Genomic DNA, 14,704 nt, shown 5'->3' on the forward strand with positions numbered 1-14,704 from the left:
GCACACACAAGCTTGAAATTGAAAAGGGGCAGGTACACACGCCATAAAACACCACTAAATGAAGAAAGTGCAAACAGTGCAACATGAATGTGATTGAGGATGAATTCCACGTTCTCATGATTTATCAAAATATGGAAACTTGCAACAGCAACGTTTTTCTGAATTAAATTTTCAACCACATGATTCAAACAATACCAATACATTCATTCGATTGCTCAGTGCAGATGAATGTGAAATTATTAAGAAGGGTTCACAGTTTATTTACAAAGCCTTCCAAGAAAGAATAGATAGTTGATAGTTTTGAATTTTATTATTAGTCTTTGAAAAAAAAAAAATATCATACACTTTACTTTGAAACTTAATATTATAATATTTTCGCTTTCTTTATTATTTCATTATTATTATTATACTTTGTTATACTTTTATTGCTACTGTACTGATAGAAATACCGTGTTTCTAAAGATGCAATAAATATTATTATTATTAATGATTTTTGAAGGAAAGGAATAACACTCAAGGTGGCCATCATAAACCTTTTTCACAAAAATTTGTAGTTATCGAACCGTATGTAACCCGAAGGCTCTGGACAACCTTCAGTTAGCACGTACAATGAAACAACGTTTTTCTAGTATGTGATGTCAAACCATTTGATATGCATTTTCTATCTTGTATTACGTTGTCACACTGTGGAGATATGCGTGTGATAATCTTACAGAATTAATAATCATTAATACCAAATGTCAATAAATTATCCAAATTTAGTTACTGTTTATACTCCTGTTATTATTGGTGTGTTTGTTTCTGTTATTAATATTATTATTATTATTATTATTATTATATTGTGTTCTATGTTATTGTTTGTGGTGTTTAATTGTTTTATCTCTCCCAGGTGACCTACCCTTTAATGCACCAGCTTCCCAGTGTGGTTTATCTACCTTCTGGGTTGCCTCATTTGTACCCGCATATGACCTATCCGATTCTACCTTCCCAGAGCCTGTGTTTAAGTACCAGCGCTTGGACAGTGCATGCAACAGCAGTACGTCTAGTAGTAGCTCTCAGGAAGATGACAGCCCCACTCGGAAACGAAAGTCTGCCACTTTCTTGCATGGTTTCCTCAGCATGTTTACCCACAAGAAACGTAAAGTCCGAGTTAGTTTTTGTTTGCCACTTCTATTCTCACGCTCACTAGCGCATTTGCCTATAATTTGCTTCAATCATAGTGCCGCACGTTTGAATTAACATTGTCACGTCTTTATCTTAATTATTAAAATTGCATTTGAGTTTGAGACTTATTATTGTCGGAATCTGCGTTAGATCTGACAGATGTTATAATGACTTGTCTATTAAAAAAAGGGAGTCTTCATGGAAGTATTGAATTGTCTTATAGGAAATTCTTGTTCTTCTGTTACCCACAATGCAATAGAATCTTTTTTCTTCATGCCCGCGTTATTGTCTTTCATATTCACTAAATGCATCCAAGGGTTGATGAACAAGGGCTCTGACCTTCCAGCTCGTACACATCTTGTTATCATATTACACTGTGGTGTTAATTTTGATTCAGACCTCTGTTAACATCAAACTATAATTTTTCCAAGAACAGTGTTTCATTTCAATCAAAATTGTGTATTCACATGGCACCCTTGGTTTTATCCACTCTTGATCAAAACTAATGAGTGTCGTAGTTGTGTGCGTATTGCTGTGCATATATTAAACCGAGTGTCTTTCAATTAAAATAACCACCATATGAATAAATGTGCTGCCCTCTGATGGTACAAAAACATAATTCTTTTGTTTAGATCATTGTTACAGTTTCTCTCAAATTCAAAATTATTCGACAGGCTGTGTGTTTGAAAATTCATCCAAACTTGTTTTCAGGGAGATGACATAGTGATTGTGATCTAGTACACAAAATATAATTAAGGTTTACTTGTTGATATGAATTGATTACTAATTTAACTCATAACTTGGCATTATGTCTGTATTCTCTAAATATTTTTTTTTTCTATACCAAACATGCAAATTTTAAACTTTTTAATTTCTATGTTTAAAATTTGTTGAAACCTAGTTGTTGCAATTGATATCAACAACTGAATTGTAAATGCACACATATGTTTTAGTGTCGTTATTGTATGTGTACCTTATGTTTAGATAAACACGATTCTTCTGTTTAATGATATTGTCCGCAAAAATAGCTTGTAAATTTCTAATAAATATATACATGTATCTGTAGGGGAGGGATCAGGTCAGAAAATAACCACAATTTTTTATTTCAATTTATTTATCATAATTGTATGATTCAAAACCAATGAAAAATTTATGATATAAAAAATGTAGAGACTGAAGAACAGAAATGTTTTCATGGCCCTGGGCTTAATAGTAAATTGCATGGCAAGTATCAACTCACTGGCAACTCATTCCACTATTTGGCTGCGAGGGTAATCGCTGAACAAATAATAATGTTCATGTTTGACTGATAATATTTGTAATTTTCTTGATAATCCAAAAAGTTGTTTTGTTCAGTATAAATATAAATAGTTTAAAAATAAAGCGATTCCAGGAATGTAAAAAGTGATTTCTTCAATCTTAGAGATTACAGTGAAATACATTATGAGGTGAATGTTTGTAAGGAATGATCTCCATCAATTCCCGAGCAATACAAGAATAACCTTGTCCTGGTTTTGCTGATTAATTTGAAGGTGGCTTAATTTTCTTGTGACCTTGCTGAAGTCAGACAGAAGGTCACCATGGCATTTATGTCCAGTCAAGTACTTCTACAAATTTGCCGTCAGTCATCACTGTGCATGTATTCAACATCGACAGTTGTCTCAGCCGCTCCAAATTATCATTTTGTTATCTATGGCTGCTTGTGTTCTTTACTTTGGTTTAATTAATACTGGATTCTTTGCCGGTTGGTCTGAGTAATAAATAAATTGACGATCAACTGCTATCTTTTTTCAGTGTTTATCTTAATCACCATACTTTTGAATCAGATGGGGTGGTGCGGTTTGTATTGAAACAGGAATACGTGACCAAGTTTAGTATCCCACATGTTCTTTATCTACCACATTTGAAATACCCCAAATAAAAAATATTACCGGTACGTTGTTTGTAACATGTATGTCTGTTTGGTTTTTTGTGATTGGCCCCAATTTGCAGTACAGAATAATTGTCCACATTCACATCTGTTTGTGAACTGAAAGAGAACTGATCTAGTGTAGTTAGTCAGAGGTAAAATTTTTGGGGTAGCAACTTCCGTAGTCCTGAACTTGAGAGATCACAGACCTCTACAACATTGTTTCACTTACCTCTACAACATTGTATCACAGACCTCTACATTGTATCACGTACTTTTACAAAATTGTATCACAGACCCCTACAACATTGTTTCACTGACCTCTACAACATTGTTTCACAGACCTCTACAACATTGTTTCACTGACCTCTACAACATTGTATCACGTACTTCTACAACATTGTATCACAGACCTCTACAACATTGTATCACAGACCTCTACAACATTGTATCACAGACCTCTACAACATTGTATCACAGACCTCTACAACATTGTATCACGTACTTCTACAACATTGTATCACTGACCTCTTCAACATTGTATCACAGACCTCTACAACATTGTATCACTGACCTCTACAACATTGTATCACGTACTTCTACAACATTGTATCACAGACCTCTACAACATTGTATCACAGACCTCTATAACATTGTATCACAGACCTCTAAAACATTGTATCACAGACCTCTACAACATTGTATCACAGACCTCTACAACATTGTATCACAGACCTCTACAACATTGTATCACAGACCTCTACAACATTGTATCACAGACCTCTACAACATTGTATCACGTACTTCTACAACATTGTATCACTGACCTCTTCAACATTGTATCACAGACCTCTACAACATTGTATCACTGACCTCTACAACATTGTATCACGTACTTCTACAACATTGTATCACAGACCTCTACAACATTGTATCACAGACCTCTATAACATTGTATCACAGACCTCTAAAACATTGTATCACAGACCTCTACAACATTGTATCACAGACCTCTACAACATTGTATCACAGACCTCTACAACATTGTATCACAGACATCTACAACATTGTATCACGTACTTCTACAACATTGTATCACAGACCTCTACAACATTGTATCACTGACCTCTTCAACATTGTTTCACTGACCTCTACAACATTGTATCACAGACCTCTACAACATTGTATCACAGACCTCTATAACATTGTATCACTGACCTCTTCAACGTTGTTTCACTGACCTCTACAACATTGTATCACGTACTTCTACAACATTGTATCACAGACCTCTACAACATTGTATCACAGACCTCTACAACATTGTATCACAGACCTCTACAACATTGTATCACGTACTTCTACAACATTGTATCACAGACCTCTACAACATTGTATCACTGACCTCTTCAACATTGTTTCACTGACCTCTACAACATTGTATCACAGACCTCTTCAACATTGTTTCACTGACCTCTACAACATTGTATCACGTACTTCTACAACATTGTATCACAGACCTCTACAACATTGTATCACAGACAACATTGTATCACAGACCTCAACAACATTGTATCACAGACTTCTACAACATTGTATCACAGACCTCTACAACATTGTATCACTGACCTCTACAACATTGTATCACAGACCTCTGCAACATTGTATCACATACCTCTACAACATTGTATCACAGACCTCTGCAACATTGTATCACAGACCTCTACAACATTGTATCACAGACCTCTGCAACATTGTATCACAGACCTCTGCAACATTGTATCACAGACCTCTACAACATTGTATCACAGACCTCTACAACATTGTATCACAGACCTCTACAACATTGTATCACAGACCTCTGCAACATTGTATCACAGACCTCTACAACATTGTATCACAGACCTCTACAACATTGTATCATAGACCTCTTCAACATTGTATCATAGACCTCTAAAACATTGTATCACAGACCTCTACAACATTGTATCACAGACCTCTACAACATTGTATCACAGACCTCTACAACATTGTATCACAGACCTCTACAACATTGTATCACAGACCTCTACAACATTGTATCACAGACCTCTACAACATTGTATCACAGACCTCTACAACAGTGTATCACAGACCTCTACAACATTGTATCACAGACCTCTACAACATTGTATCACAGACCTCTACAACATTGTATCACAGACCTCTGCAACATTGTATCACAGACCTCTACAACATTGTATCACGTACTTCTACAACATTGTATCACTGACCTCTTCAACATTGTATCACAGACCTCTATAACATTGTATCACAGACCTCTACAACATTGTATCACAGACCTCTACAACATTGTATCACAGACATTTGAGTTTGGATAAATTGTTATAAAAAAATGAAAGAATTTGTAAAGTGAATTGTTTATATTCAGTGTGCCAAATACAACTATCTGTTGTATGAAATAATAATGCCAGTTACTAGTAATAGATTTTAATTTGAGAGAAAAATAACAATGGTGTATTTATAATTCTGAAAATCGTATCTCAGAATTTGATCTTTCACTTTTTTTAATCCAACAGATGAAGCTGTTGAAGAAGACGATACTATATATGAACCAGGTAAATCATTGAGGGATTTGATGATATTCTAACCAGATTCAGGGGCCTAACAATGATTCACAATTTTCTTGCCATATTTAGGGGCCAAAAATTAGTTCGCAATATTCTAGCCAGATTTAGGGGCCTAAAATATTTTCGCAATATTCAAGCCAGATTTAGGGGCCTAACAATGGTTCACAATATTCTAGCAATGTGTATTACCATTGTCTCTTTGTTTCTCGCTTATGACTACTATACTATACAGGTTCTGATGGCGTAGTGATTCGTTTATTTGATGGCAATCAGTCATTTAAAAGAAGAGTATCCCGCACAATATCTGTTCCTAAGGACGCACACACCCATCAAATCCTGGTAAGTTTCTTGTGCTGTTATTACTACAGTGGGTAAAAAAAAAATTAATCCATTCAATATTTTTTTCTTTGCAGCATTATGCGATCCATATTGGGAGTGGATACTGCCCTCTATATTTAGGGTGGATAATGCCCTTTATGTTTAGGGTGAATAATGCCCTCTATGTTAGGGTGGATAATGCCATCTATGTTCAGAGTGGATAATGCCATCTATGTTCAGAGTGGATAATGCCATCCATGTTCAGAGTGGATAATGCCATCCATGTTCAGAATGGATAATGCCATACATGTTCAGAGTGGCTAATGCCATCCATGTTCAGAGTGGCTAATGCCATCCATGTTCAGAGTGGATAATGCCATCCATGTTCAGGGTGGATAATGCCATCCATGTTCAGGGTGGATAATGCCATCCATGTTCAGAGTGGATAATGCCATCCATGTTCAGGGTGGATAATGTCATCCATGTTCAGGGTGGATAATGCCATCCATGTTCAGGGTGGATAATGCCATCCATGTTCAAGGTGGATAATGCCATCGATGTTCAGAGTGGATAATGCCATCCATGTTCAGGGTGGATAATGCCATCCATGTTCAGGGTGGATAATTCCATCCATGTTCAGAGTGGCTAATGCCATTCATGTTCAGAGTGGATAATGCCATCCCATGTTCAGGGTGGATATTGTCATCTATGTTCAGAGTGGATAATGTCATCCATGTTCAGAGTGGCTAATGTCATCCATGTTCAGAGTGGATAATGCCATCCATGTTCAGAGTGGATATTGCCATCCATGTTCAGTGTGGATAATGCCATCCATGTTCAGAGTGGATAATGCCATCCATGTTCAGAGTGGATAATGCCATCCATGTTCAGAGTGGATAATGCCCTCTATGTTTAGGGTGGATAATGCTCTCGATGTTCTTGGCGGATAATGTCATCCATTTTCAGAGTGAATAATGCCCTCAAAGTTTAGGGTGGATAATGCCCTCTATGTTCAGGGGGGATAATGCCATCCATGTTCAGAGTGGATAATGCCTTCTATGTTTTGGGTGGATAATGCTAAGGGTGGATAATGCCATCAATATTCAGGGTTAGTGATGTCATCCATTATCCACTTATTGACTAATAAAAATTATTAATTTGTATTTTTTAGGAGGCAGCTCTGAAAGCTTATCAGATAAGTGAAGATGCCAGAAGCTACTATCTTGCTGAAATCACAGAAGCAGGTACATGTAAGACACAAACTAAAAATTGTTTAACTTTTCTAAGCTATATAAAATTGTTTGTCTTGTACGTCTGAATATCGAGTCTCATAATTTGCATTACAAGCTTAAAGAAGATATATAGGTTGTGTATGAGCCATCTGAATCAAGGTCAAAGGTCAGTACTTAATAGGCAAAGCTGAAGAATTGTATCATACTATTTTTTTGTTCTCGTTGACATATGATATGATTTAAAACCAAAAATATTCTAATATCAGTTTTAAGTTGATTTTGTTGTTTTACTAGGGTCTCATTTGCATGAAAGAAGGTTGAAAGATGCAGAGCATTGTTCTAACCTAGGTAGAAATAACAGAGATGGAAGACCACCCTCGCTCTTCTTACGCTGCGAGGTAAGATCATCTTGTTGTTGTGTATTGCGTGAATGTCTCTTAATCTTTAACTTTCTCTGTTTGTATATACCGACTGGGTTCAGTGGGGGGTTGTGGCATGTTTGATGATTGGCTTGCTCATGGTGCTTCATGACTGATGATTGGTCAACTCATGGTGCCCGACAGTTGGTCCACTCATGGTGCCAGACACTTGGTTTACTCGTGGTTCAAGTCAGTTGGTCCACTCATGGTGCCAGACACTTAGTTCTCTCGTGATGCCAGCGACATTTGGTCCACTCGTGGTGCCAGACACTTGGTCCATTAGTGGTGCCAGACACTTGGTCCACTCGTGGTGCCAGACACTTGGTTCACTCGTGGTGCCAGACATGATGTTGGTCCACTCGTGGTGCCAGACATGATGTTGGTCCACTCGTGGTGCCAGACACTTGGTTCAATCGTGGTGCCAGACACTTAGTCCACTTGTGGTGCCAGACACTTGGTCCACTTGTGGTGCCAGACATGATGTTGGTTCACTCGTGGTGCCAGACATGCTGTTGGTCCAACCATGGTGCCAGTAGCCACTGAATGACTCAAAAAATGAGTTTATAATGCTGCTGGATTATCTGTTCAGAAAAAGTACAAAAACGATACTTATGTATTGACTTTTTTGTGTCCATCCATGCATTCCCATCTATATCATAGAGGTGCCGTATCTATGTTTCATTGTCCATTGTCAACAACTATATCACACTCTACTTGTATAATTCTAGGAGAAAGATTTGAAGAAAGGCACCATTAGAGTGTACCCTGGTACTTTGAAGTAAGTATACAAGATTGTATTTGCATCATGTTTTGCTCAGTGAGTGACACGTCGTTCAATACTTGAAATGAACGCATTTGTTCAGAGTTTTTCCAAAGCTACATAGCTTGGAATGTGTGTGAAAAGGCAAACTTGCAGAAATCATATTTAATTATAATCCATGATTTTTTTTTTTTCTGACAAAAATACATTGGTTTTCTTATTTTTTGCTGTTTTGGTGTTATACAATATTCATTGTTTACTTGACGTTACAGTTGTGGTCATGTACCATATACAGACCCGCCAGAAAGTATTTACGCAGCTACTACCTACGATATCATACAATAAAATAAACTCAATAACGGTTTGAATAAATATATTTATATATCTAATAAAATATGCGTTTTTACACACAATAAAAACAACAAAATTGTCATTGTCATGCAGGATTGAATAAAAACGGCAGTCTGAACGAAACAGTGAAAAAAACGTTCGAATTCTCTATGGAGAATACCGTGTAAACGCAAGCTCATGAATATTCATGAAGACATAGAACGCGGCGATTGTCAATAATGCGTGTGTCCACCTCTTCGCTGGATGACTTCTCTGAGCCGTTTTAGCATGGTATCGACGAGTTTCCGACACATGTTCACTTGGAACTGTCCCCAAGCTTCCATTATACTCGCGTATAAATCCTCGATGTTAGCAACTGGTCGGGAATGCACCTCTAAATCGATCAACTCCCAAAGGTTCTCAACGGGATTCAAATCTGGAGACTGTGCAAGCCAATTCAAAGTGGTAAAGTTGTCGAAAAAATATCCGTACTCTTGTGGATTATTTAGAAAATCCCTCACTGCCAATGCTGTGTGAACGGGGGCAGTATCCTGTTGGAAATGAAAATTGGGTCCAACGAGTCTTAGTGCCGACGGTATCATTTCGTTTTGCAGGATATCCAAATATTTCCATCGGTTCATGGTCGTCGGTACACGGACCAGCGACCCTAAGCCGGTAGCCGAAAAACATCCCCACACCATGACGCTACCACCACCAAATTTTATTGTAGGTTTAATGCATTTCAGCTCGTACTCTTCACCTGGTCTCCGACGTACAAATAATCTTCCACGGCTACGAAACACCGTAAACTTTGATTCGTTCGACCAGATAACTTGAGCCCACTGCGCCAGAGTCCAGTCGATGTGTTGTCTGGCAAATTGCAACCGCGCTGCGATGTGTCGAGGTTGTAGTTTAGGTTTCTTTTTTGCAACACAGCCGCGAAGATTACCATCCTTATATAGTCTTGATTTTATAGTGCTCAAACTCAATCTTTTCCCAGTGAGTTGATTAAAATTGGCACGCAAATCACGGGCGGTGTGAAACCGATTCGCTAAACTAGACCTGATGAGTAGCCGGTCTTCGCATTGCGTTGTACGCCTTGGTCGACCTGATCGATGACGATTGCCCATACTACCTCGCAGACGAAGTTTTCGCAGGTTGAAACGTATGGAGCCTTCAGAAATTCCCTGTCTTCTTGCAATTTCCCTATTAGACACTCCTTCTGTATACAGTGCTTCAATGTTCCCTTTAGTAAATTCTGACAATTCCCTAACTTTCGGTATGGCTCAATGTTTGTAAATAAAAATTACGTATCTGACACTATGACCTCGATAGGAATATTCATGAACTACAACTGACAGGTATTCCCGCCCAGAAGCGCGTGTTGAAATAATTTCAGCTTCCCAATTGGTTCAAATTTGCATGAGAAAGGACACGACTATCGCACATGTTTTATGGCGCGAAGTTTTAATGAGATGCAAATGATATGCAAATGAGCGCGCTCCCATAGAGTTAACCATGGCGATTTTCGCTCACTGAAAAAAACGTCTACACACAAAAAAAACTAAACACAAATCAACCATTTTATTTTGACTAAAATGCACTAGTTCTTCTTAAATTTAGTATATTTTAAAGTCAACACATCATGTTACCCGGAATTGTTATTTTTTGTTACGAAAACGATCAAATGACAGGTGCGTAAATACTTTCTGGCGGGTCTGTATGTCATTCTATCCCTGGATACATTTACCTGATTCTGCTGTAAATTCACCCATCCAAAAAATCGCCCTGAGCGATTTCATGGCAGGTGGGCCCTTATTTGGTGTTCAAAATTTAAAAAAATGATCATCAAATATTTCTTTAGGACTTCTATTTTCATTAAAAAATCAAACTTTCGACGCCGGCAGTTTGACCACCCAAGATGAAAGAAACTATTGCAGAAGCTAATCTAAAACTTGATACATTTTTTTTCTTGCTGAATTAAAAAGTAGACTGCCTAAAATTTCATTACAATGTCACCCAGTGTTATCTTTCTCCCAACAAATCACATAAACGAACTGGTACGCCAGATACGATTATTTTTTTTACAAATTTTATTAGTTAACGTAAGAGTAAATTCTAAAAGAAGTTTCAATAAAAATGAACACAACTGCATTACTTAGTAGCAACTAGTCGCGGTAGCGCAATCCGGTCATGCTGCGTTTCACAATTGTTGATTACGTGGTAGTGATTATAATAACGTGCAAAAAATAAATTCGTTGAATTGTTATGAAATTCAAATAAATTTCAACTTTCATCATAAGCGAATGATTCCGGTCACATATTAAATGCTCAATGCTGGAGAATATCCGCCATGTTTTGACCTGGGACGGTGCTCTTTGATGGATGATACCAACGTGTTCAAATTATCATAGCTCATTTAAATATGTTAATGTTATTGAACACAACACATAAGGGACTTGCCGATGCGATAATACAATATTTTGGATTTTGATAGGAAAACATGATTTTTTTTAATCAAAAAATTAGTTGTTTTCAAAAGATAAACTGAGCATTTGATGAATAATTTAACATTGTTTAACAGTGATAATAGCTCATTATCGAAACGAGGCTACCCATTTACGCTAGCCAAAAATAAACATCATACTCTTGAAATTGAATAGACGTCAATGACTATGGTAAAATTTAAATTAGACTCTATTTTAGGCGTCACGAATGATTGTAATGTCTGAAGAATGACAACAAAATATTGAAAAAAACACCTTAAAAATCTGCTGAAAAAAATGCCCTTGGTGATTTCTTGATCCCATTTTATTTTTTTAACAACCCAAACTGCCTTTTAGCGGCCCAGGGCGACTTTACTTCAGAATCTGGTACATGCCAGTTCTATTCAGTTGTGTCACATTTCTTTATTGGGTATGATCTAACAATGAAATCACATGTTCATTTCACAGAGTACCAGTAGCATACAAGTCCATCTCTATCAATAATTTTATTTCTGTGCAAGAAGTGATTGAAATGGCACTTCATAAATTTGGTTTGCAGGTAAGAAATAATGGACAATTTGTGGAACACACTCGTCTTAAATAACAATTGTTTAACCACAGTGAGTGAGTGGGAAACCTTTGAAATATGCGAGAACCAAGGTGAAATAACTGGATGCTAATTCATTATTTCAAATAATTGTTTGAGAAATAAATCAAAACAAAAAAATCTTTCTGTTATATATATCCCTAAAGGTTTTCTTTTTGGTAAAAAAGATTTTACAGGTGAGTTGTCAGAATGTGCGTAATAATTATAAAAAAATATTAATATATAATATATTTTGTGCCATGAGAGTTTATTTCTGTACAACTTGGAACATCAGTACAGTGCCATGTTTGAGACGACATATCAGCTCCTCTGATCTGAACACCATTATGGTTATTCAGTATTTTGTTCCTGGACCTACAATGCCCATTTAAGCCCAAGCACCTGTGGATTTTGACCAAGGACAAAGTCATGTTGTTAATGAATATCCGATTCAATATTTGGCAGCTTTTAGTTTTGCCTATGGGTTGATTTGTTTCTGAAGTTGTATTTTGGTTACTGATACGGTTTACGTTTCATAGGATGATGAACCAGAGGACTATAATCTTCTTGAAGTAATCTTAGATAAAGGTGTACAAGAAAGAATTATGGACAGAGAGGAGTGCCCTTGGCCACAACTAGTGGAAGCCAGAAGGGTAAGGGTATTACTTGGTAACAATACTGTAAAAGGATTAATTATTCACTGGGTTTTAATTTTGCTTATTTCGCTGACTGGAAAATGCGCTAAATTAAAACCCAGTGAATATGTAAAATTTAGCATAGAACGCATTATCCAAATGATAAAATCGTGAAATTTAAAACCCACTGAATATGCCTGAAATGATAAATCAGCGAAATTTAAACCCAGTGAAAATTAATCATTTTACAGTACATAGACAACTTTATTTCGGCAAATGTGTCAGAAAATCACAGCGTGTTAATATTTCATTGCCATTTTAGTTGTAGATAAAAATGTAGGTAAAAAAAGTTACAGCTGTGACTCAAATTCAGAGGTCACCAAGTACTGTAGTTTTTATTGAAACCAGCAAACAAAAACTCTTGTCTGATGTTTTACATTTTATCCAGCTGAAAAAAGAAAACTTCATCAATAAGTCAATTCTGTGAAAAAATAAGGAGCTACAGTATAATAATTTTTGAGCTAGAGCTAATAGTATGAGGTTTTTACGAGGATACCTCAAAGTATGCATGAAGCTGGAGCTGGAGTGTCTACCAACGTGCAGCAGAGGTCGATGTGCGATGTACTGTCTGAGTGCATACTTTCAGGTATCCTCGTAATAACCTTATTATTATACATCTTTTCCTTCCAAGGATACATCATGGGAATGCCGAAATCCAAAATGTTTAGAACAGAATCAGGGAACTTCTTTGTGTTGAATCCGGTCAAACTCTGGCGGCAGCCATGTTTGTTTTTATTATTAGAGGACGCTTACGGGCGTAATTATTCCATATTTATATGGTAGGATGAAAATACCCCATAAAATGCTGCAAAATTATGGCATGCTGTAACTTATGGCGTTACGATGACAGATGTATAATAATGTTAAATAATTGAATATATTTTTTTTCTTTCAGAATTCTTTAAGAAAAATGAAACAGACAAGGTATTATCTCAGGCGGATCAAAGAACAACGTGACGAATGTTCACAAATGTACATCGGCAATTTACCAATCAATCTGTCCGATCACAGATACAAACAGATCATCCAAAAAAATTTAGGCGATGGTATGTATATTTCGTCATCGCTCAAAGCTGTTCTTATTTGTAGATTTGTGACAAATGCTACATTTTATCTTATACGGTTATTGTCTTTTTTTTATCGACAGTAAAATTTACCATAGGCACAATGTACCCCCAAAATGGTGAGTTAAATCATTTTGTTTTTATTTTCTGCAATGGGTGGAGATGGGGGTTGACCTCTGAAATGATCAATATAGTCACAGATTCTTTGGTGAATTTTCAAATTCTGTCAGGTTAAACCTTTTCTCCACCAGTTCCCTCTTTTCAAAATACTCACAAAATAGTCATTTATAGTCTGCAGTTTCCTTCGGAAATTGGTACAATTTTTTTTAGCAAAAACTCAAAATTGATTAAAATTTTGTCTGATGGCTCCAAAATTAAGGAATATAGAAAACAAAATTGCAGAATAATTTGGACTAGAAAGACTGGTGGTGAAAAGGTTAAACTCTTGAACACCATAATTTTATGCCATATTTTTTATATTCCTTAATATAATAGGCTACAGGTCTGAATCTAAATTTGTGAGAGGTGAAATTTTATAATTTTATTTTATTGAAATACACTGTTGAGTTTTCAGATGACTATTCTTCAAAAAGTAAGTTAAGATACTTACAAGAATATAGTTTTTAGATAAATTTTAATAAATAAATATTTTTTTCATTTTTCAGGAGCTGCAATATTACTTTTTGCAGAACTAGATGCTGCTACCAAAGCTTACTATCTTTTGAAGGAATCAACCTGTGATGATAAAAGCTTGGCAGTTCATTTCATTCCAGAAATTCATGTAAGTTTTAAAATTAGATTACCAGATGGTTTTGCCTTCTTTTACAGTGGACACCAACAAAATTCATACAGTATTGCACAACATTGTTGTCACTATACGAATGAAGTTGTTAATTATTCGAATGAATCTTATTTGATATTGCTTCAATCGCAGGAAGAAGTTGATGGGGTTATTAGAACATTGATAAGGACTTCCCAAGGGAAGTTGCAAGTTACCCATACAAATCTTGTTTGCACCCACTGTAAACCAACCACAATGAATACCATAGCTTCTAGTGGAATTTCACTTGTTTTTCCAGGAGTAGTTGAATTATTTTAGGGTCTTCATAGTCAG

At 36.3% G+C, this 14,704-nt stretch overlaps 1 protein-coding gene across 4 annotated transcripts in view; it reads left to right on the plus strand.

Annotated features, from left to right (window-relative positions):
* LOC102805499 (diacylglycerol kinase theta-like) overlaps nucleotides 1-14,704 on the plus strand; it is a 117,693-nt gene that overhangs the window by 85,349 nt on the left and 17,640 nt on the right. For 2 of the 4 annotated variants that reach the window (XM_085507921.1, XM_085507923.1), the window contains exons 7-17: nucleotides 992-1,138; nucleotides 5,650-5,688; nucleotides 5,933-6,039; nucleotides 7,190-7,268; nucleotides 7,545-7,648; nucleotides 8,398-8,447; nucleotides 11,714-11,804; nucleotides 12,371-12,484; nucleotides 13,422-13,572; nucleotides 13,674-13,709; nucleotides 14,256-14,371. In XM_085507921.1, coding sequence (XP_085364047.1) covers nucleotides 992-1,138; nucleotides 5,650-5,688; nucleotides 5,933-6,039; nucleotides 7,190-7,268; nucleotides 7,545-7,648; nucleotides 8,398-8,447; nucleotides 11,714-11,804; nucleotides 12,371-12,484; nucleotides 13,422-13,572; nucleotides 13,674-13,709; nucleotides 14,256-14,371 — 1,034 coding nt within the window. The remainder of the gene's footprint in view (nucleotides 1-991; nucleotides 1,139-5,649; nucleotides 5,689-5,932; nucleotides 6,040-7,189; nucleotides 7,269-7,544; nucleotides 7,649-8,397; nucleotides 8,448-11,713; nucleotides 11,805-12,370; nucleotides 12,485-13,421; nucleotides 13,573-13,673; nucleotides 13,710-14,255; nucleotides 14,372-14,704) is intronic. The other 2 variants (XM_085507922.1, XM_085507924.1) reach the window with 2 other exon arrangements.

The sequence above is a fragment of the Saccoglossus kowalevskii genome, chromosome 14, assembly GCF_978046115.1.
Source record: "Saccoglossus kowalevskii chromosome 14, keSacKowa6.1, whole genome shotgun sequence".
Taxonomy (NCBI): domain Eukaryota; kingdom Metazoa; phylum Hemichordata; class Enteropneusta; family Harrimaniidae; genus Saccoglossus; species Saccoglossus kowalevskii.